At 47.2% G+C, this 22,491-nt stretch overlaps 6 protein-coding genes across 6 annotated transcripts; 3 read left to right on the forward strand and 3 right to left on the reverse strand.

The window, feature by feature from the left end:
- Positions 1 to 8,974: 8,974 nt before the first annotated feature.
- On the forward strand, positions 8,975 to 10,499 carry PG986_004855 (uncharacterized protein; the record flags this gene model as incomplete). The annotated part of the gene is made up of 4 exons (XM_066841077.1): positions 8,975 to 9,080; positions 9,267 to 9,683; positions 9,750 to 9,997; positions 10,050 to 10,499. The coding sequence occupies 4 exons, from the start codon at positions 8,975 to 8,977 to the stop codon at positions 10,497 to 10,499; spliced, it is 1,221 nt and encodes a 406-aa protein (XP_066700939.1).
- A 604-nt stretch (positions 10,500 to 11,103) lies between these two features.
- Positions 11,104 to 12,189, reverse strand: PG986_004856 (Alpha/Beta hydrolase protein; the record flags this gene model as incomplete). Its single annotated transcript, XM_066841078.1, has 1 exon — positions 11,104 to 12,189. The coding sequence occupies one exon, from the start codon at positions 12,187 to 12,189 to the stop codon at positions 11,104 to 11,106; it is 1,086 nt and encodes a 361-aa protein (XP_066700940.1).
- A 1,105-nt stretch (positions 12,190 to 13,294) lies between these two features.
- PG986_004857 (glutaminyl-tRNA synthetase) lies at positions 13,295 to 15,485 on the reverse strand (the record flags this gene model as incomplete). The annotated part of the gene is made up of 4 exons (XM_066841079.1): positions 13,295 to 14,460; positions 14,520 to 14,702; positions 14,800 to 15,200; positions 15,256 to 15,485. The coding sequence occupies 4 exons, from the start codon at positions 15,483 to 15,485 to the stop codon at positions 13,295 to 13,297; spliced, it is 1,980 nt and encodes a 659-aa protein (XP_066700941.1).
- A 525-nt stretch (positions 15,486 to 16,010) lies between these two features.
- PG986_004858 (UDP-galactopyranose mutase) lies at positions 16,011 to 17,848 on the reverse strand (the record flags this gene model as incomplete). Its single annotated transcript, XM_066841080.1, has 9 exons — positions 16,011 to 16,146; positions 16,227 to 16,601; positions 16,804 to 16,838; positions 16,942 to 16,985; positions 17,083 to 17,293; positions 17,376 to 17,477; positions 17,558 to 17,638; positions 17,715 to 17,784; positions 17,838 to 17,848. The coding sequence occupies 9 exons, from the start codon at positions 17,846 to 17,848 to the stop codon at positions 16,011 to 16,013; spliced, it is 1,065 nt and encodes a 354-aa protein (XP_066700942.1).
- Positions 17,849 to 19,146: 1,298 nt separating this feature from the next.
- Positions 19,147 to 20,071, forward strand: PG986_004859 (uncharacterized protein; the record flags this gene model as incomplete). Its single annotated transcript, XM_066841081.1, is given in 2 exon segments — positions 19,147 to 19,571; positions 19,582 to 20,071. 2 exon segments carry the CDS (start codon positions 19,147 to 19,149, stop codon positions 20,069 to 20,071), a joined length of 915 nt encoding a protein of 304 aa, XP_066700943.1.
- Positions 20,072 to 20,769: 698 nt separating this feature from the next.
- PG986_004860 (phospholipase D/nuclease) lies at positions 20,770 to 22,290 on the forward strand (the record flags this gene model as incomplete). Its single annotated transcript, XM_066841082.1, has 2 exons — positions 20,770 to 21,135; positions 21,250 to 22,290. 2 exons carry the CDS (start codon positions 20,770 to 20,772, stop codon positions 22,288 to 22,290), a joined length of 1,407 nt encoding a protein of 468 aa, XP_066700944.1.
- Positions 22,291 to 22,491: the final 201 nt, after the last annotated feature.

A 22,491-nucleotide genomic window follows, 5' to 3' on the forward strand; every position in this document is an offset into this window, starting at 1 on the left:
CTATGTCGGTAATTTTTCGTAGGTTGTTTATAAAGTTATCGATAGCTTGATTTAGTTTTTTCGGGCTTATTAGCTCGGCGATATCGATTAAACGTGCTCCGGTTTCCGCCCGTGTTAGCCTTTTATTTAATATCGTTTAGTTCTATCCCTTTGCTTTCGTTTTATTACCTCGTAGCGAGTTGGTTTTTAATTTAACGCGGACGACCTATGCCCTGTAGTCAGAACCTTTTAAGCTAGGGTCTCCTTTATATAAGATTATTGTTCCTCGTATTACCTAGGCTAGGTTTAACGTGAAATCTCTTTATCCGTGGCGTCGTTTCGTAATTTCTTTATATGGCGTGGCTAGCTTTAAGTTTTATTAGTCCGTAAAGGTAAGAAGGTTGTTTACTCTGTACGATTTCCTGCTATGTACGTTTTAAAGCGGATAGTGTGTATTAAAGTCTTCGACGAGTAAGTGTTGCCCGGGGTACGAGGTCGTATCGAGGTCGCTTAAAGGGCTCCGCTATCGAGAAGTTTTTTAAATTAACGAATATATAAACTATATAGTAAAGCGGCTACTTTTTCCCCTCGGTATCGTAACGGTAGCCTAATCGGGGCCTGCCTTAGTCTTTAGCTTGGCGATATCGAGGCGTTTATGTATATAGATAGCCGTTCGGCCCTCGCCGTAAATTATTCGATACCTGGCTGTTTTTGGGCAGTACGCGGTTTGCGTGCGGGGGTTTGTTTATATTTTTTATAGTGTTAATATATCGTACTCCTCTTGATTAATTAAGGCAAGTGCCGTTGTTGTTTTTAATACTGTGACGTTTTAGTATACTATTCGTAAGCTCATAATTATGAGACTATAATAGTGTTTTGCGTTAATAGGGGAGCGACGGTGCCGCGCCGGCTTTACGAGCGTGTTTCTCTGTTTTGGCTGCTCGCTATCGAATTAAATCGCGGGCGGCCTTTTTTTCCGCGAGATTACTGTATACCTTTCTTTATCGCTGGTAGGGAGCGTCGTCGGTAGTAATAAACGCCTTGTTCCTGCCGAGCTGTCGCCGGTGCTACGGACTTCGAACTAGCGAGGCCGGTAGGCATAAGTTTTTCTTACGCGTTCTCTCTGCTGGATCGCTACGGGGCAGCCGCGATCTTACGCCGTGTATTCCCTACCGTAATTAATATAACGTTTCCTGTTTCGTGGTTTTCTTTGGGGGCATTCTTAGTCTCCTTTAGGGTGTATTGTTATAGAGTAGTAGCTATATCGCTGCTGTTTCCGATAATACTTAACTACGTAGCCGTAGCCGTAATAGCGGTAGCACTGTTGGATACGGAGGCTGGCGTTATACGGTTCGCAGTCGAAGATCTCGGAATTTTATATTAAGCCGTTGTCGCACAAGTCTTTCGTAGCTTGGACGGAGCTCGTATACAGGATAAGGGAGGCGTAGCGTATTTCGGAATTCTTCGGCAGGCTACGCTTATATTTCGAGATTTTTCTCGGGTTATATTTATTTACGAGTAAGCTACGTAGTAACGCGGTTTCGTTGTGGGTATCCCGCAGCTTTTTCGCTGGGACCCTTTTCGTAATAACTGCGAATTCTTTATAAGTAAGCTGCGCGTTAATTCCGAAAGCGTTTAAAACTTATTTATTATTCTTTGTATATTTCTTCGCCTCGTTTTTAAAAGTAAAGACGATATCGCCGCTAAGTAGTTTCTTCGTTGCGATAGTTTCGCTATGCCTGATTACCGTATTAACGCTCTATACGATATTTGCTGGCCTTTTTTTTGGATGTCGTTAAATTAATTTACGTTTTTAATTACTACTTCGCGGTTTCGGCGGGCTGGGACGATAATTTTCGGTTGCTAGGCAGTGGAATCGCTACTACGCGGCGCAGATGTAACTTAAGCCCAAAACTTAGTCTATATAGCTTTAGGATCCTATATAGCTTGGGCGATAGCTTTTCCGATTATTTTTCGCAATTCCCCGCGGGTTACTGGCGCGTTATCGTCGTCGTTAAGGTGCGGTCGTAGTTCGGTCGCTTCGGTGCGAAATTCCTTAATTACTTAAAAAATTTCTTCACGCCTACTGCTAGGGGCTACTAGATTAGCGATCAGTTTCTCTAAATGCTTTAATCCTTTTTCGATACCTCTTTTCGAGCTATTTTCGCTACTGGGACGCGTTTAAGGCGTTTAAGGTCCTTAGTTATACGCCGCGACGTTGCTTCGCGGGTGGTGCTGGCTCTGCGCGAGTCCGGCGCGACCGGTATTAATAACCATCGGATCATCCATCGGATTATTTATACCGTAGCGCTTTGGCTGCGTCCCCTCGATAAAGGTTCGGCTAGATTAATTCGACCTCGTAGATTTAAATAATAAAGTTTGTTTTCGATTATTCGATAGTTCGACCGAGTTATCGATCTTTTCCCTTCTTTTCTTAATCGCTTTCGGTTTTAATATTATTAAATATTTTAATTATTATAAATATAATTATATATACGTATCCCTATAAACTATTTAATATATTTTAATATATTAATATAATTTAATTATAAAAACCTTGCTTTTATAACCGCACGCCGTGTCGCCCGCTATTTTATTAAAAAGGCCGTTAATTACGCTATTTAAAATAAAGGTAAAACTAGCGTAAGCTTATTAAGATACTTAGTAATTTAATCTCGCTTACTAATAATATTTATAAAAACAGCTTAAAAAATACCGCTACACTTTTCGCACGCTTATAAACGTCGAGGCTATAAATTAAGCCCATTATTTTTACGATAGTGTTAATAAGTTTATTATCGCTAATACTTAGCGTAAAATTAATAACCCGTTAAGCGTTTCGCTTATTTTAAACCTTTTGTTTACGCTTTCGTATAATACTAGTTTTAATATATATAGTCGTTTTATTAAAAAACGCTTCGCTTTTAAAAGCCCCTCGCTTACTTCGATAAGATTTAATTTTAAGGATCCTTTCGCTAGCACTAACTCCGAGTTAGGTTAAACAGTTAATTTTCGTTTTATTATCGTTAACGTATTACTTTTAATAATAATTAATATCTTATAATGTTTTTTATTTTTCTGCGTTTATAATACATAAACTAATTAAGCCGGCGTGTTTATTAAGACTTTTCGCGGGCTTTTATACCTTAGTAGCTTTTGTTTTTCGGGGTTCGATTCCTTAAATTAATAAAAATCCGGTAATTATAATAATTATTTCGTTATCGCTTCGTGCTTACTTTTTTATAATATATAATTAAATTACCGAATATTTTATAAGTTTAAGAGTCCTCTCTAGTGCTCGAATTTAGCACGTGAAAGGTTTTTCGTTAATTTATTTACTGGTATATTTTTTATAATAAGGTAGGTTATTTAAAAAGCTCGTTTTTAGTACTTTTATCGTAGTTAAAGGTTTTAAATATTTACGTGCTTTAACTTTGTAGAGATTTTTTCCCTTTAATTTATAATTAGCTTAATAGTTTATTAATTATCGTAGTATATTGAGAACGAGGTGCTAAGTATTAGCTTTAAATCTTTAAATAAACGTTTAAGTGTAATTAACTTTTTTATTACTTATTATAAAGCTAGTAATTTTACCTTCGTAGTTAATATAGTAACCGTGTTTTACCGAGCTGTTTTTTATACGATTAAACTACCGAATAGTATAATAATATACCTATAAAACAATTTACGTATTTCTAAGTTATTCGCGAAAAAAACGTTGCTTATTATAATTAACGCTTAAACGCCGTTTTCCTATTCTCCGAAAGAGACTACTATAAACTTAATGCCGTAAACGTACCGAATACACTAATTAGCGGCTTTAAAGTGCTTTTTATTAGGGTTTATTAGGAATTTTAATAACTACGAATAAATAAACGTAATATTAAGGTAAACTATAATAAAATTATAAAATAATAACTTAACTCGCTTTTAATAAGCTTTAATTCGTAACTTTAATATTTCGTTAATATATTTTAATAGTTTTTCGGTCGGTAAAAGTGTTACTATAACTCGTAATACCTTTAAACTATATTTAATTACTACTTTTTCTAAGTAAGTATTATAAGATAACTAGAAACGTTTATTAACTCTATTTTTAACTACACGTACGCTAAGGTAATAAGCTATATTACCCTGGTTTTTAACCTCGTATACTTACTTAATACTAGTTATTAACTTATCGGCTCTATTTTACTTTAATTTCTAATAATAAACTAGGAAATTATTTATATAAAAAACTATGAATATCGTGCGCTTTTTATTATAAAACAAGCAAAGTTTTTCTTTAAACCGATAAGGCTTAGTTTACGAAAAATACTAGAAAAGTCGTTATATTATAACAACGGAGATTTTTTTAACTTATAAAGAGCTTTACGAAACTTAATATACATCCCGGTTTACTCGTACCTTAAAAAGAGTTTATAATACACCGATAAGAGTCCCTTAACGAAGGTCGTATTAAGGAATATATTAACCATATCGAATTACTTCGTTTTTAAGTTAAATTTCGTAATTAAAACTATTATAATTCGAAAAAATCGCGCGGTTAATATTACGGTATATATATTCGTAAACGAGTTTATATTTTACTTATCGCCTCGTACGTAAATCCGAGCTTTATATAATATATAAATATTATTCTCGTTAAACTTATTAATAAACACTTATTTTAACGGTAATAAGGTACTATTATAAAGGCGCTTAATAATTTCTTAAGCCCCTATTTTTATTAAGTTATTAATTTTTTATTTAGTGGCGGCTATAAACTATTCCTCTTTAAAATAAGTAACTATTTTATTTTAAAAACGTAGAGATAGTTTTAAATAAGGCTTAAATATCGCCTTTCCAGCTACTTTTTTAGTAAATATACCTTCGTAACGGTAATATAAATAGTATAATATTTTTTATTTCTTAATAGTAGCGCTTTATTAATATTAAGAAAGTAGGTAATAAAAAACGTATACGAGGCTATCGTAAAAGTTATACGAAAAATTAATTTATAATAATCCTTTAATATCTATAAACTATTTAGTTTTATTTCGTTATTTAATACGAAAAACGTATTTTCGATATTACTACCCTTTTATTTCTTTAGCCGTAATAAGCGTAATCGCTTTTAATTAAGCTTTTATAACCTTTTTATACGCCTTTAATAATATATACGCGGTTTACACTTAGGTATAAACGTTTCTATTATTTTTAATAGTATAACTATAATAATTTCGTCTTAGATTTTTTTTATAATAAAAAAAATGTTTTTAAGAGTTTATTATTCCTTTTCCCTACCGAATTACGCTACTTTTCGTCTTTCGGAAACTTCCGGATTTCTAAAGCTTTTTATACTAATAAACTCGCTCGTTTAACGTTTTCCGAAAATAAATAACGATAGCTTATTTACCTCGGTTTCTTTTTCTAGGCTTTTAACCGGCTTTTTCGCTTTAGACTTTTTTTCCAGTTTAAATATACAGCCTAGCGATAAAAATCCCGTATTATTCGTATTATTACGTTTAGTTTTATAATTTTTTAAACGTAATTTAAATATTAAGCTTACCCTCGAAACTTTATCGATAAGCGTATCGAAAACTACCGCACCCCTTAAATTTAAAGGGACTAGCCTTTTAAGCCCTCCGAAACGAAAAATAAAATCGGTAAAATCATTTAACTCTTCTTATAATATTAAAGTCTAAAAAGTAAAAATAGTATATAATAATAATTTAAAGCTCGGAGGAAACGTAATCTCTTCGACTTCTTCGACGAGCTCCCTATTCCGGTTCGGCTCCTTTTTTTCCCCCTCTCGGTAAAAAAGGTTCTTATTAAACTTAATATCGCGCGAAACGATAATTCTCGTTAATTTAAAAATTTATATACGGTAAATATTAATAGTTTCGTAGTTTACTAGGTATTTTATATAACCTTTTAAAAATATTTTAAGTTCTTTACGTAGCCGGCCTTTAACTCTATCACGATCGAGTATATAAACTTTATACCCGAACGTTTATACGCCGCTTTAATTAAGCTTTAAATTTATTTAAAAAGCTTTAACCTGCGCAGGATTATACTATTTAAAGTAGCTCGTGAACTACGAATTTAACACCTTATTAAGGTTCCATTACCGTTAAAATTAAGCAGAATATATATTTAACAGTTTAATAGTTATTTAAATAGCTTCGGGCTATAAACTTTTTAATAGGTTAACGTTTACTTTTATTTTAAAAGCAACGTTTACTACCTCTTATCCTGCTCGCTCTTAATTACCTATCGGTTTTTTAATATCTACGGGCTTTTATTCTATAATAATACTTTTCTTCTCGTACTAAAGATTATATTAAGTGCTTTCTTAAATTCCTAATAGTTTAGTTTCTTTATTATACTTAAAGTAATATATAAAGAGATTATACTTACGCTAAATATACCGTTTAAATCCTTTTATTACTTTAAACAATTCCGTATACGAGCGAAATTTCGTAGGGTACGTTTATACTTTACTATTATAATTATTCTTTAATAATAATATATATTTTAAAAACTTATACCCTAAAAAGTACTCGAAAAGGTTTTAAAGTATACAGTAAAAAGGTTTAAATACTCTCTTAGTAGGTTTTCGCGAAATAACGCGTTTTATAAGCGACGTTATATATATTTCGTATTTTAATTGCGTTAAACCTTTAATCGAAACACTTTTAACTGCGTACACGAGCTTTATAAAAACTTCTAAACTTAAATATTTTACTCTTACATATTATCTTTCTCTTAAATTTATTTTTATATAGACTTTTTTTACGGGCTTTTTATTCGTTATAAAGCGTTTTATTATTACGTAAGTGCTTATTACGCCGGCTATATTTATTAATAAGAGATTAGTATAAAAGGTAAATAAAGGCTTATATTTAATAAAAACTAGGTTACTTTTTTTTATAAGCTTTTATATTACGATACTGTTTTTTAGCGATCTTATTCGTAGCGTGCAGTTTTTTTTATAGTATTAAATATTAACGCTTTTTAAAAGCGGTTTAAAGATAATATTAGTGTGGAAACTTTCGATTAGTACTACCCTGTTAAGCTTAAAGTTAATTAGTTCGTTTCGCGCCGTAAAGGTATCTTTTATAACTTTTACCCCGTACCTTTTAATCGGAAACGTGGTTATATTTACTTTTATAAATTTACTAGCCGAGGTTAACACTAGAGACTTTAGTATTAATAAGTCCTCGTTATTAACGATATAGTAAGAGTTATAATTATCGATTAGGGTCGATTATAAGAGGTTATATAGTTTTTAGTTTTAATAGATCGATATATTAAAGTTTTTTTAACGTTAAAAAGCGTGTAATCGATAATTACGTATAATACTTCTCTTCGTGCGAAGCTATTTAAATTAATCTAGTTAAGTTTAATAAATTATTAACGTAACGAGGCTTACTTAGTATCGAAATTTAATCGGTGCTTAATTTCCGCGTACGCCTTTTAATTTAAATAAATAAGCCGGTTAAAGGGTTTACTTTTAATTTTTTAATAAAAGCATACTTTAAAAAGTAGCAGTTCGTTAATAACTAGCGATAACGTGGCCGAGTATCGGAGCGGGGTTTACAGGGGTAATCGTAGCTTAATAAGCCTTACGATTTATAATTATTAGTTAATTTATACTCTTTCCGCCTATTATTAAACGAAGCGTAAAACGAATATTTTCCCCTTTTCAGCCCGTTCCGTTTTACTTACTCTTTTAATAACGAGTTTAATATAATTAAGCTCGTTAACGTGCGTTTTTTTACTCCGTATAGTCGAGTTTTTTTAATCGGCGTTAACTTTATTTTAATATTAGTCGCTTATTAATTACTTTAAACTATATACGGGTTATTAAGTATTTTTATACTTCGGGGATTTTTTCGGAAACCGCGTTCGTATAGGCTTTACTTTATTATACTAATTAAAGCTGAGGATTTTCTTTTTTTTAGTTTAGCTCGTTTTAAGAGCTTATTATATTAGTCTCGAACGAAAGTAATATACGAACTCGCGGAGAGTTTAAATTATTATTTAAACTAGCGGATAATATTTTAAAGCGTAAGTAATTAGTTTAATTCGTAAATATTATTATAAACTACGTTAACGTGCGCCTTTAAAATTATAAGCTTAATTTACTCGTTAATAGTAATAAAAGTATTTTTTTATACTATATAACGGTATATTTTTATACTTTATTTACTTTATTTAAATTTAATACGTTTAATAATATTATTAGTAAATGTATCGTATATCGGCTTTGAATTTTTTACCGCCGTATATACGCCTATTATAGGGTTTATTAAGCTAGTTTCGTTTATTAATTAAAAGTTTTCGATTAAACCCTGTTTAATTTCGTCGATTATACGTAACTTAAGCTTATTATAAAGATAAGCGTCGTTAAGTGTATTAAGATCGAGGTATATTTAAATACTACGCTTAAGAGCATTTATTTTAAGCGAGTTATATTAATTTAACTAGTTTCGCTTAGTTTTAAGCTTAATATTAACTAGTTTAATAAAGGGTTTAAATATTATAAGCGTCGTGAAAGTAATAAAAAGATAAAAAGGTATAAAAAAACATAGATTTAAAATCGCTCTTTAATACGCAGGGTTTAATAAAATAAACGGTGTAATAATAATAACGAGCTTATTTAATAGGAAATTTCGGGCTTATAATTATTACACGGTAGAGAACGTTCGGATAGTATATTAAGTGCTAAAGTACTGTTTAAAGGAAAGAAAGAAAGGATAAAAAAAGTGCTACCGTGCTAATAAATATATAAATAAAATGTCTTGCGTAGCGCGCTAGGCGCGTTAAGGGGCGACCCCTTGTCTCCATCCTCCTGCGACACAAGACAACCTCGGCGAGTTTCTATACAATAGTTTCTGGGGCGTGACTTCTTCGACTTGCAACCAAGCAACCCTGTACTCCTTCCAGGCCAGGGTGGATACATTGCCAGACCACCCTGATTGGAGCCGGGAGCTCACAGAAGTTCAAGATGCAGCTCAGGCTCGGTTTCGGCCATTGTACGATGATTTACAACGGTGGAGAATACCAACTGCCGATGGAAATCGACAACTGGGCTGGACTAGTCGTGTTCGATGGTGCGTAGAACGATGTGAGAGAGCTCGAGGTTGGTTATTGGCAATCGCCCCATGTTAGTGTGAGGGGGAACAGGCGGCACACCCAGGGCAGATATCGATTTTCGGCCGCATCTGTCGCCCATTCCTTTCTGGCCCGCCTCCCCAAGCCTTTGCGGGCACATTTGAGGAGTCTGCACGTCCATGAAGACCATGCATCGGTTGCGGAGCCTGCGGAGCACGCCCAAGGCCTGGTTTTCTTTTGTCCGGAAAACCCCCTGCTCCGAGTCGTGCGTCGCGTGGATATGTGGCGTACTGTTCTTTTGGACTTGTCAGGTCCATGTTCCAAACAAACCACCGAAGAGTGGTGGATGGAAGAACCAGACGTAGAAAACAATGGCATCTTTTGTCTGGCGTCTTGGATCAGTGAGGCGTTGGTGCTGCCATCTCACGGCATGCCTGAGCAGTCCTATACACTCTTGCTGGATGCCAGTGAGTCACGGGAGCAGTCTACGAGGCTCTTCCAGGACGTGGCCCAGAGATTAGCTGCGTGGCAAGATGTATGGGAAAGAGTCGCAAGAGAAAGAGGTATCAAGTCGCTCAAGTATATTAGAGACGCAGATAACTGTAAGTATCCCTGTCGTCCCCCTCGAGGTTTCCTCCCCCCGTTTCTAAGCTGGATACCCAAATCAGATGTAGCTGAAGGCTTTCCTCAAGCAATAGCCGACATCGCCAACGATTCCTCGCCCATCATCAAAACCACGTTTGATGCAAGCAGAGGATACTACGACGCGGATACGGAATTCGCCAAATACAGCGACCGCGATATCGAGGATGTTCGGTTCATCATGCAGACGGAGCTTTTTGGATTCTCTCGATCCGGTGTCACGCGTGGTCACCAGACCGGATCGATGGTCCGCGCCCGAGCCCCCTCTGCCGTCGTACAAAGGGCTACTGGCAGAGACCATCCTGCCAGAACTCTTTCAGGACCAGGATTGGTCGCGAGTCGATGAATACGACTCCAGGGAATCCGAGAGCGAAGACGGCAGCGAAGATGACGCTGACGATGACGCTGACGACGACGACGATGATGACGACGACGACGACGACGAGGCGGCAACTCAAGAACAAGACGACGACGGCCTAGCCCAGGACTTGCAAGTGTCGGCGTCGACAGTCGGGGTCAATTCGGACAGTGGTGCCGCCGATCAGGTGCAGCAGCTGAGTGACCAGCTCTCGGCCAACGAGTCTGATGACGAGATGGTGCACTCTGACCACTCCGGCTCGGGCCAGGCCAGGCCAAGCGGGTGTATGGTCCCCCTTCAAGCTCCCGGAGACGCCCTCGGGTTCGGCATGGTCGAGTTCATGGCCGTCCTTCTGCCTGCCGTTGCCTACTGTAGGCTCTGGAAATGGTGCTTGCTTGCTTTCATCTCGGATAGGTAGAGGAGATTCCCCCACGACCGGACATGTTTGGAAATACATACCTGGGCGGTGAGATTTGGATAGAGATGTAGCCTAGCGGATGGGTCCTCGACCTCTCTGGATACTCTTGGCATATGCATATGTGTTGCCTCCTCGTTCTTTGGTCCTGCGCCTGCGTATTGTGGCACTCCCTTTGCCGAGCTTGTCCACCGGGGAAGAGAAGGGGGGGGGGGCTCTGTGCCCGTGATCTGCCATCATTCGTCGGGAGTGACTTGTTGTTACGGAAAGGAGGAGGATAAACGACAAATGAACGGAGAACGACACGGGTGTATACCACATATACACAGATCCAGGCGGCAGGGTATTTAAAGCATTTGTATACTATTTACTATGCGAAGAACATTCATTGCCAGCTCTCCGCGGCGCCACGGTACTTTGTTTTCCCCCATCCACTGATCAACCACCCGAGCTTCTTTCCTAGCCCGGCATTTGTTGGTGTTACTACCAACACCACTTACTACTCACCCATACACCACCAACCCCGCCTTCGTCTCTCTTTTTTCTCTTTCTTTTTTTGATCATTTGTCTTCTTCTTCTTCCTCGCTTCTGCCCTCCCGTTCCTCGGCTATTCCAACCGCCATTTGCCAAACCAGTCGACGATTTCGTCCGACGCGTTGAAGGCGGCCCGGGGCCCGCCCTTGTTATCGGCGTTCTCGGCCGTGCTGGGCCAGTCGTGCCCGATGTCGTCGCCGGCGTAAACGAGCACGACGCGCGCCGCCTCCTCCTCCTCCCCGTCTTTTCCCGGGCCGCCGCTCCCGCCCCAGGCGCTCCGGACGCCGTGCCGGGAGCCCGGGATGGTCGTGTTCTTCTCGGCGGTAGCAGAAGAAGAAGCGGACGACGAGGGAAGAACCCACTGCCGCGCCCAGTGCCGGATATCGGGCAGGCAGCTGCCGGTCGCCCGGCGCCACTCTCCGCGGTACGGGATCGTCTCGTCGGCGCCGCCGTGGAAGGCAAGGATGGGCGTCGCGGGCGTTCCCTCCTCCCGCGCGCCGCCGCCGCCGCACGGGATGGCGACGCGGTCCGTAGGCTCGCACTGGGCGCGGCGCGGGGTGTCGAGGATGTAGTACGCGCCGGCGACGGGGGCGAAGGCGGCGAACCGATGGGCCAGGCCCGAGGAGGACGAGGTGTCGCACGCCAGGACCCGGCCGACGAAGCCGCCGCCCTGGGACTTGCCCGTCGCGTAGAGGCGGCGGGTGTCGACGCACAGGCTCGCCTCGAGCGCGGCGAGGACGTCGGCCGTGAAGCCGAGGTCGTCGATGTGCGCCTTGTCGGCGGCGGCGGCGGGGGCGACCTGCCACTCGGTCTTGGTCGGGTCAGACGCGCCCGCGGGGACCAGGGCCTGGAGGTAGACGACGACGTAGCCGTCGCCGTCGCGGTTGCTGCGGGACGGGTCCGTGAGGCCGTCGAGGGCGACCTGCTTCTCGATGGTGCCGTGGGCGCCGTGGTACGACAGGATCACGGGCGCGCGCCGGGTCGGGTCGTAGCTTTTGGGCAGGTGCACGCGGTACCGCCGGCCCTTGGCCGTGAACTGGTCTTTGCTGAGCTCGCCGGCCGGGAAGGGCAGCGGCCTGCTGCCGGGGCTGCAGGTGGCGGCGGCGGCGGCGGTGCACGCGGAGAGGAGGACGGCGGCGAGCGCCGTGGAGATGTGCATGGCTGCTGCTGTTGCGGCGGCCTGGCTCTGGGGAAGGAGGGCGATAGGCAATTAAGTGGCGAAAAGGGGCCAAAGACGATCGTTTGAAGATGGAAAGGATACGAGAGAACCCCTTTAATCTTCAACTTGGTTAATGTTTCAATCATGGAAGGGCGGCAGGAGGAGCGGCCCTTTATAAGCCCCTTGAAGCGCAACCCGCTAATGCTTTTTCGATGGGGGCCCGATCTACGGCAAGCCGGCCGGTCGGTCTGTCGGCGCACGCGTCAGCACTATTTCCGATTGCAGTGTGGCTTGGAACGGCGCTGTTCGCTGCGGGCAATCATTCCCGGGCAGTCTACTTCTTACTGGATGCAAGACACCTTGAATGGGGCCAATCGGCTTGCTTCGGTAGGGGAGGGTGCTACCAAAGGCTTATGTAGCTAGCATGATCCGCAGTGTACGCCGTGATTACTGGGGAAGGGATCAGCAACCAAAAAGGGGATGACAAAACCAAAGGTTGGAGACAAGTGCGCCTAGACACAGTAAGTCAAGCATGGACATGTGGGTTGCTGACCATGGGAGCCCACTTCAAAAAAAAAAAAAAATAAGCCTACGTCAGGTATGCTGGTGTACATACTCTCGGAAGTCATGACGTGAAAATGAAATGAGATGAGGTACAGTAAGGCTGAGCGGCTCTTGGCTGGGCATGTTTACCAGATCAGGATGGTCCCGGGATTCTGGGGCCAATAACATGCCTACAATCGAGAGTCCTCGACGTTACAAGTACACAACCCCTGTCGCGTCCTAAAAATAAACATCATCCCGGCTTGGCTACTGGGTCTTCTTTAGTGGTTCCCGAGATCTGCAGCGCAGGGGCCTGTCGAAAGGTACCGGGCTTGGGGCCGGGCCTGTACTAAACTCCCAAAGAACGAGAAATGGAGCCCGACAAGTACGGCTGGCCAATAGCATCAATCAATCAATGACTGCTTCTACCTATCGTCTTGCTTCGATTGATGTGGCCCACGGCCAATGGGCGTATCCCAATTCCAGAGTCTGCTGCATTGCCATGTCAGGTATGCAATGAGACGTCTCATCCCTCCATCATTCGTGGATTCTAGCCATCGATTTACTTCTTGCTGGCGTCCTCCTTGAGCGACACGATCCGGTTCAGCACAATCTTGTCGTCCGTGCTGTCCGAGTCCACGGCAAAGTACGCAATGCGCATCGCCTGGAACCGCACGCTCTCCGGCCCGCCCTTGCCGTGCCCGCTCTCCCCCGCCGCCTCGGGCCACGGCGCCCGCGTCTTGACCTCGTCGAACCCGGACTCGATCAGCCCCTTGTACACCACCTCGCTCTCGGGGTTGATGTCCTTGAGGAACCCGCCCTCCACGTCCTCGGGCTTCTCCGACTTGAACAGCGAGTTGTGGATTCGCGCCTCCACCTCCCGCGAGCCCGACGGCACCCACTGGATGTAGCTGATGCGCTTCTCTCCCTTCTTGGCCTTCTTGGCCCCGCCAGCCTCCTCCGGCTCCTCCTTGACAATCTCGGCCCGGATCTCCGTCACCTTGCCCGTGCTCTCGTCCTTGCTGTACGACACGGCCTTGATCGCGTAGGGCGCCTTGAACAGACCCACCACCTTGCCAGGCGCCAGGCGGAGGTAGTCGGGGCTGTCGACCTCGCGGAAATCGGACCGGTCAATGTACACGGTCGGCGTGAACTTGAGCTTGTGCGAGCCCATGGATGCATCTTTGCTGTGGAAGGGCACGTCGATCTCGACCTCCTCGGCTCCTTCGATAACCACCGGGATCGGGTCCAGCACCATCATGAGACGAGGCGTTGTCCGTTCGAGATAGCGTCGGATCGTTTGGTCGAACCGTACCACCTGGATCACGGACGGCGCTGTGGTGACTCCCAGCTCGTTGACAAACTCCAAGATGGCTCCGGGGGGAACACCTCTTCTCTTGATGGCGATCAGCGTGTACAGTCGAGGATCATCCCAGGCGCGCACGTAGCCCTCGTCCACCAGCTGCATGATCTTGCGCTTGGAGAGAACGGTGCCGGTGATGTTCAGACGGCCGTACTCGCGCTGCATCGGCTGGAACTCGACCAGCTGCTTGTTCAGCCACTCGTAGCTCACACGGCTCATGACGAACTCCGTCGTACACAGGGAATGGGTGATGCCCTCGAAGCTATCGCAGAGGCAGTGCGTGAAGTCGTAGGTCGGGTATATCCTCCACTGGGAGCCGGTCCGGTGGTGGGGCTTGTCGAGCACTCGGTAGGCAGCAAGATCCCCTGGGCCATTTGTGTTAGCAAACTCAAGGTGTTGCTGGTCATGGGCATATTGGACGTACACATCTGCGGGTTTCCGTCGGTGATATCCTGCTTCATGCGCAAGAAGGCTTCCCTGGGCTTGTATTTGCCGTCGCGCATGCCCCGGAACTCCTCGAGGTTGGTCTCGACACTTTGCTCGGCGTGCGCGCATCGGAATCGCTCGCCGTGGCTTTCGCCTCCGCGCTGGGCCTTGATCTCATCATCTGGAGGGGGAATCACAGAAACGTGTTAGCAGGCGGGGGCGACCAGTCTTCCCCCATTTCCAAGATATTGATTGCTCTTGTTTGTGATCGTACGTACCATTGCAGTGGCAAACGTATGCGTTGCCAATCTCAATCAGCTTCTCGGCGAGATCGTAGAGCTTCTGGAAGTTGTCGCTGGAATAGGTGATCTTGACGGGGCTGAAGCCGAGCCAGCGGACCATGTCCTCGATGGCCTTAAAGTAGACCTCCTCCTCCTTCTCGGGGTTCGTGTCGTCGTAGCGCAGGTAGCACTTGCCGCCGTGGAACTTGGCGAAGCCGAAGTTGACGGCAATGGCCTTGGCGTGGCCGATGTGCAGGAAGCCGTTGGGCTCGGGCGGGAAGCGGGTGACGACGTCCTTGTCGGGGCGCTCCTTGTAGACGTCGTCGAGGAAGCCCTGCTTGAACATGGTCTCCGGGTCGATGGCGGCGTCGTCCTTCTTGTCGGCGGCGGCGGGGGGGCTTGGGGGCCTTGTTGACGGGCTTCGGGGGAGCGGCGCTCTTGGCGGCTTTGGACTTGGCCTTGGTGTCGCGCTTCTTGGCGTCGCCCTTGGACAGCTTCTCGCCCGTCTCTTTCAGGATGTAGCGCTCCTCGCCGGCGGCGTTCTTGTAGATGCGGATGTCGGCGTAGGCCATGTCCTTGTACTTGTCGCCGGTGGCCTCGTCGGTGGCCCAGTCCGCCTCGTCATCCTTGGGCTTCTTGTTGAGGTCCATCTTGGCCGTCTTGTCGGCGACTGCGTCCGCCATGGTTGTCGGTCGGTCGAAGGAGGGAGGGAAGGAAAGGAAAGAAAGGAAAGGAATGAAAGAGCGCAAGATTTGCTCGTTGGACTGTGGCGATTCCGACCAAAGATGAAAGGGCCAAATAGCAGTTGCAATTGATTGAAAGCTCGCTTTCGAGAACTGTTTTGGGTCGGGGCCGCAATGAGTCAACCAGGCGGATGGAGGGGCAGCCCTTCTTTAACTGTGCAATCAGCGAGGGGCAGAGCAGCCAGTCAGCTCCACAGATAACAGATAGGCCCTCAGCCACCCACTGATAAGCGATAAGCAAACCATGGCGGTGCTGTCCCTGTCCCTGTCACTGTCACTGTCACTGTCACTGTCACCAACCTTTTTCAACGACATCCTAGACTGTCTCCGGACTTGCTCCCCCACGTGGTGTAACCGTGTAGTCGTGACGGGAAATACTACCACGATCGGGGCTTTGTTACTACGTAAGAGATCTAGAAGGGTCATGACAAATACTGGCTTCCCCAAGGGCTAACCCGTTTCTACTCAGTTCCGCAGACCTCCAAAGTGGGCCAAGCGGCGCTCCGTGTTGGACCGACTGTTGACAAAGTCCGGGCTGTTCAGCGTCAACTCAATCCCTCCCGATACAACGTTATCCAAGGCCTCGACGCCTTGCATGAAGCTGTATCATTAAAAGTGTCAGCACATAACTGAGCGGGGAACACTATATCAGTTTGACCAAGAATGTGTAGATATCCGTACCTGTGATCCTGATTCCCGACCTCGTACTTCCACCCGCCGAACCGTCCCCGCGACAGGATCCCCTTATCCCGTAGATGCGGCAGCGACTCGGCCAGGGCCCCGTCGCGCTCGACGCTGGGGGTCGGGTAGCCGTGCTCGAAGCGGCGCACATACGAACTGACGATCTCGTCCCCCGGCGCGAGCAGCTCAGTCGCGACGAGGCCCCGGACGCAGTCGGCCAGGAGCGTCTCGTGCCGGACGGGCTTGTACGCCGACTCGGACACCTCGAGCGTGACGGACCAGTACGGGCCGGGCTTTCCCCCCCGCCTTTCCGTCTGTCGCCGGCTTCTCCCCGTTGGCCAGCTGCTGGGTCGCGAGCTCGACGTCGGGGCCGGGCTGGTTGTTCGGGGAGTAGTTGGAGAAGACGGTGGCGCGGTAGAAGGGGCAGTTGTCCTCGATAAAATACAGCTGCGGCCGGCCGGCTTAGGTCAGAAACAGAGTCTCGTCACAGCTATAATCAGAGATAATAAATTGAAACAGGGGAGGGGAAAAAGGAAGGCAGAGTTAAGTTGAGAGAAGCAAATTGCAAATAACGTACTCAGCATTTCTCGCCGATACGTTCGGGGCGTTCATCTGTTGTATGCAAAAAATGCATGAGTCAGAAACATAGGCCGGCTTATTTCTTATTCTTTCCGATTAATAGGACGAGGCGGCGGGGAGTGCCAGACAAACATACCTTGGTGGTCGGCACAGCCCACACTTTGAAGTTGTACGGGTGCACTGCGGGGTGGGATTGGATTAGTAAAGCAGACTCATCCCCAGAGAAGCTCAGCTCAGAAAGAAGAAAAAGAAAAAGAAAAAGAAAAAGGAATCTCACTAAAGATCTCGTTCAGGCGGTTCCCGACGTTCCGGATGTTCCACTCGTCAAAATTCCGGGGCTTGTCAGCGGCAGCGCGGACGCGCGCCTCTAGGGCAGCGTCGACAAGGTCCTCGAGGCACCGGGCGCGCTCCTCGGGGTCCAGCACGGCGATGTTCTTCTGGAAGGGGTAGGGCACCCAGCCGCCCTGGAAGCGGACGTACGAGACCCGCTGGAGGCAAATACAAAGGCGTGTGAGTATATACGCATGACGGTGCGGGATAACTAATAATGGTGGTTTGGCTAAGACGTACCTGGTGCGTGTACCAGTCGCTCTCTTGGGGCAGGGCTTCGTTGATGCAGTCGTCGAAGTACTTGTAGTGCGAGAAGATGACGTGGCCGCCGACATCGTAGAGCTGTAGGCACGGTGACATTGGTTCAGCAAATAAACCGCGCCAGCTCGGCCTGCGAGCTGCCAGAGGAGGGGTTCACTCACAAATCCCTCCGGAGTTACGTCCGTGGATGCAAGGCCTCCGGGTGTCTCGTTGGAATCGACGATAAGCCACGACGCCAAGTTCTAAAAGGGTTTGAAAACAATGTGGTCATCAAAAACAATCTTCGCAGGATGTTCGGGAAGGCAAGTGCGGGCTCACTGTTTGCTGTAGGCGCTTTGCGGCGCCCAAGCCCGTGGGCCCGACCCCGATGACTAGGACGTCGACGTTGCTGTCGGGGTTGGTCAGTCACGGGGGGTTAAGTTGCAAAGGCATTGCACTCACATCTCCGACATTGGTTTCGTCTTGAGTATCCCGGGAAATGTGTTGAATAAACTTATTGCGTTCGGGTTTTAGGAGGGAAGAACAAGCAGGATTACAATCTGGGCAAAGTTTCGAAAAAGATGCATTGTCGATGTGTACATTCCACTTTGGCGCTGACGCAACAGGTTGACGCAATGTGGTCAATTCAGGGGAAATGAGTTCATGTCGGTTCGGATTGAGTGGTGGTGTTGCACTGGCGGTGATGGGCCGTCCCATCAGCAGCCCGCGGTGCAAGCTACAAGCATGCGCCGAAGATGTGATGCACAAGGGGTACTGCTAATGGCCCAGACGGTGATGGGGCGAGCAGGCGTGCTTATCTCGAGAGTAGCACGAAAAGAAGCCGCGGTGTTACATTCGGCCTCCTGGCCAGATACCCATTCCGGCAATCGAGTGCTCCAGTAACAAGCTCGACGTGGCAGGGGCAGCTTGAGAGCTTCAGTACGAATGGGCGCCAGATCCGGCAAAGCGTGGGGTGGTGCTTACGCGTCCGTTATACGCGACACTTTTTATTTGTCCGCTCCGTATAGAGGAGCTGGAACCTTTTCGCAGTTGTGTTTTGCCTATAATCCTGGGCAAGCATAAGGCGAGTGGCGTATTTCTTCCTATCTTGCAATCGAAGCAACATGAGACCGGAAACCGTTCATCAAAGCACAGCCTTACTTTACAGGCACCAACAATTGGCACAATCTACGTGAGGTGCCGGCGTGGTCTAATTGCGACGTGTACTGAAACCCAGGGCCTAGACGGTCCTGCATTAGTGGCTCTTCCGACGGGGGAGATCCAACTTGGTTGCCGGCGAACTCGGAGGATCTTGTCCCCTGGAAGTAGCTTGCAGTCTTTCCGAACAAGCCTTTTGAATCTGCGGCTTTTCGTATGTCCTGCAAAGAAGTTATTTCACGAACAGGACAAAGACGACACTGCGGTAGGCGGCAGAATGGTATTGTTCGAGGTCCTTTGACTCGGGAGGACGGAGGTGTCGAGAAGGCGATGCTCTTTATTCTTCCAATCTTAGGGAACAAATGCGTTGTCTCGTCGTGGCATTCAGCAATCCGTGTACATCATTGATGACAAGACAAGCCGGTGTTTGTCGAGAAAGTAGATGCTTACCTGAAGTGAGGAATTGATAAATACCCCAGGTAAAGCCGTACCTGATAGACACCTGCTCAATATCAGATCTATTAACATCATCTCTGCCTCGGCCTCATCCTCATCGTAATCGACTTGAGAAAGTCAGTTTAATACTTAGCAATCGCTCATCATTCTCGTCGTCATGGAAAATCATTTCGGAGAGACCTACGACACATCGTACCCCTCTACGGAGGATATGATGGACATCGTGGCAGATGATCTCACGGGCCTGACCACCAGCTCCGACGAGGAGCAACTGAACGAGCCCGACGTGCACCAAGGTATGGAACTCGTCATGGAGGACTACTCCGCCATGTTCTCTGACATTGACTTCCAGCAGCTAGAGGCGAAAATGACTAACGATAGCCAACAGCTCTCGTATTACGTCCCAGATGAGTGTTATCCCATGCCGGATCTCATGACCACCAGCACCGAAGAAGACGAATTCGCTATGCAGTTTGCACAGCAACATCTTCCCACCGCCGAGGAGTACACGGGTGGCGATTTGAGCCATCTCGTCCTCAACCCCGACATCCTGCACCAGGAGGCCGTGCCCCGGGATTTCCTGTCACAGCAGCCCATCAACGACTCTACCACCCCGCCGCGGACCCCCCACCGCCGCAGGAGCCGACGACCCGCGCATCCCGGACCTCGGGCTCATCCGGCAGAACTACGTTCTCATGGTCCACGAGCTGCTGGACAAGATCGACGCGATGCCCGTCACGGCCCCGGAACGCGAGATCATGATCTCCGAGGCCGAGTTTCTGCAAGGGCGGATCACGCAACTTGGTGCCAACAATGCTTGTCTGCAGCAGCGCTATCTCGAGTCCGGCATTAGCCTTGGCCTGCCTACTGCTGCTGCCGCCGCCGCTCCCGTGGTCGGTGGCGGCGAGGGGGGAAGTGGATGGACCCCGCGGCGCCTCATACCTCCGCTGCCTTCTTCCCAGTGCCGGTGGACGGTCTTGAACAGGAGGCGACCGCGGACGAGACTCGGCCCAGGACACTATCTATGTGTCGTATCCTTAGAGTGGTTTAGATTGAGCGGGCTTGGGCAGTATGACACGTAGCCGCCGGCAATGCTCGCGATCGGCTAGTGACTGGGAATTTAGGAGTCAAGGACTGGAGACAACGGTGGACCGACGAGATGTAACATAGTTGATATGGAAATATCTGTGCCAATACGAATAACAAAGGCGAAGTAAAGCAGCTTTGTATTGGCTATTTGATTGCAACCCGATTCCCATGTGCATGCCCATGGTAATTCTACACATTATTGAAGTATTCTCATGAAACAGCTGGTCTAGAGCGCCAATGGCTGAATCCAGATTGAGTACTCATATCTTACCACCTGCAGCGATACATGTAGTCTTGATTGCGGACGAAGACCAGGCCCCGGGGTTGATCACGTGTGCCAGATGCTTTGTGCCTGGCAACAAGGTAAGCTCATACAAGGTTGACTGTTCAACCTAAGACATCTAATTGCCGAAACAGGCTTCTAAGGTTCCATGCAAAACAAAGGTGTCTCTTATTTCCCCTTTTTAGTACCAGAATCATCTCGTAGTGACGTCAGGATTCGCTAGCTCAGACTCCGACCATCACTCAACCCTCAACGTCGGAGCTATTCTTATTGGGCAGTGATTGTAACGGCGGCCTAATTGCAAAACACATACCGGCCTATCCTCAAACGTGGGAACTGACAATATCTTAACCAGTACCACAGCGAATTGTTCTCCAACTCCTGCCAACACACGGTTACCTACCCGACATGGAAGACGAATCATCAGTAGGCCCAGGAGGCAACAGCGGTAATAACGACAATCTTCCAAGTCGGGGTGTAAAGCGCGAGGGCCAGGACTTACTATCACCAACCTCACGCGGCAAAATCGCGAAACATACGTTCTCAACCAGCCCCGGACAAACACGCCCGGCTCCCTTCGGCATGACCTACCCCAACGGCGGACTCCGCATCACACGGGCCCCCGGAAGACGGCGCACCAAGAACTGCGTCGGCCTGGGCGACATCATCGACAAGGACCACCTAGTCTCCGCCTGTATCTTCGCGTTTTACATTGCGGACGAAGAGCTACTCCAACATCTCCCGATCTCTAGGAGATCAGCCAACTCCGTACCCGTAACCTACCTCCCTATCCTCCCCCCTTGAAAAGAAAAAAAGCACAGCGTCAAATGCTCACGTGTTACACAGATTTACATCGGCCGGGACGCAAACAATGACCCCTTCCTACAGAGCGCAGCCATCCGCGCCGGCATTCCACTAACCGAGGGGAAGCTCACAAAGAAGTCTCTGGACACTTTGCGCCCCCACCTCGCCGACCAGCACAAGACGCACTCGCACTCGGGCGGCGGCCAGAACCTCCACGCCTTCTACGCCTGGTCCCCGGGCTCCGCGCACTCCAAGATCCTGCTGCTTGTCTACCCGGCGTTCCTTGACTCGGTCCGGGGGTGGTACGACTACGCCTCCGTTAAGGTGTATCTCGTGACCTCGCACCCGGGCACGTCCTCCGGGCCCCTCAAAGCGGAGCAACATGGCTTGCTCCGGCTCCGGAAGATCGTCCGACATCTCGGCCTGAATCTCGGAAGAGAAAAATCCGATGACGACGACGATGAACAGGTCCGGCTCGAGATCTGCACGGCCAGCGTCGGGAACATCTCGACCCGATGGCTGAGTACGTTTTACAAATGTGCGCTCGGCCGACAAGACATACGGGTTCCCGAGGAAGAGGAGAACAACGAGGCGGTTCCGGATATCAAGCTGTTTTATCCTTCGGTGGACGATGTTCGGAGCGCTTCAGAGGATTCTCAAGATGCGGCCAGCAACATCGGATGCCACTTACGACCTTGGAACACAGCGCCCCAGGCCGTCAAGAGGATCTTCCATCATTACCATAGCAGAGACATCGGGCGGTTGTTCCACCAAAAGCTCATTATTGCTTACAACCCAGATCAACCCCATGCCACGCCGCACTACATCTACGTCGGCTCCGCCAACCTGTCGCAGTCGGCCTGGGGCTCCGTGACCGAGGACAAGACAAAGAAAGGCAACGAGGCGACGTGCCACACCAAGCTGGCCGGGGTATCCAACTTCGAGTGCGGCGTCGTCATACCGGGCCGTCTCATCTCGGACCTACTGGAGCCGGGCACCGAGTCCTGGGAGGGTGGGGTCGTGCCCTACGACCGGGCGGCGGCGCCGTATGACCTGAAGAGGGACAAGCCGTGGAATGACCCGCGGTGGGTCAAGGGCTACAGTCACGATTACGAAGCGCTGTGAGGGAATTGTGGCAGCGGCCCACTGGATATGACCGCTGCAATACCGCCAACTGGTACCCGGATGATTTCTTTGCTCTAAGTACGGCGTCCCGAATCGAGCACAATGATGATGGGTCGGTGTGACCCGAGGTGGAATTCCTTACAGTATCTGGGCGTGATCTTGGAAACAGGCGACCAATGGCGGTTCATGGACACGACACCC

This window comes from Apiospora aurea (assembly GCF_038362705.1).
Source record: "Apiospora aurea strain CBS 24483 chromosome Unknown utg000004l_segment0_segment0, whole genome shotgun sequence".
Lineage (NCBI taxonomy): Eukaryota > Fungi > Ascomycota > Sordariomycetes > Amphisphaeriales > Apiosporaceae > Apiospora > Apiospora aurea.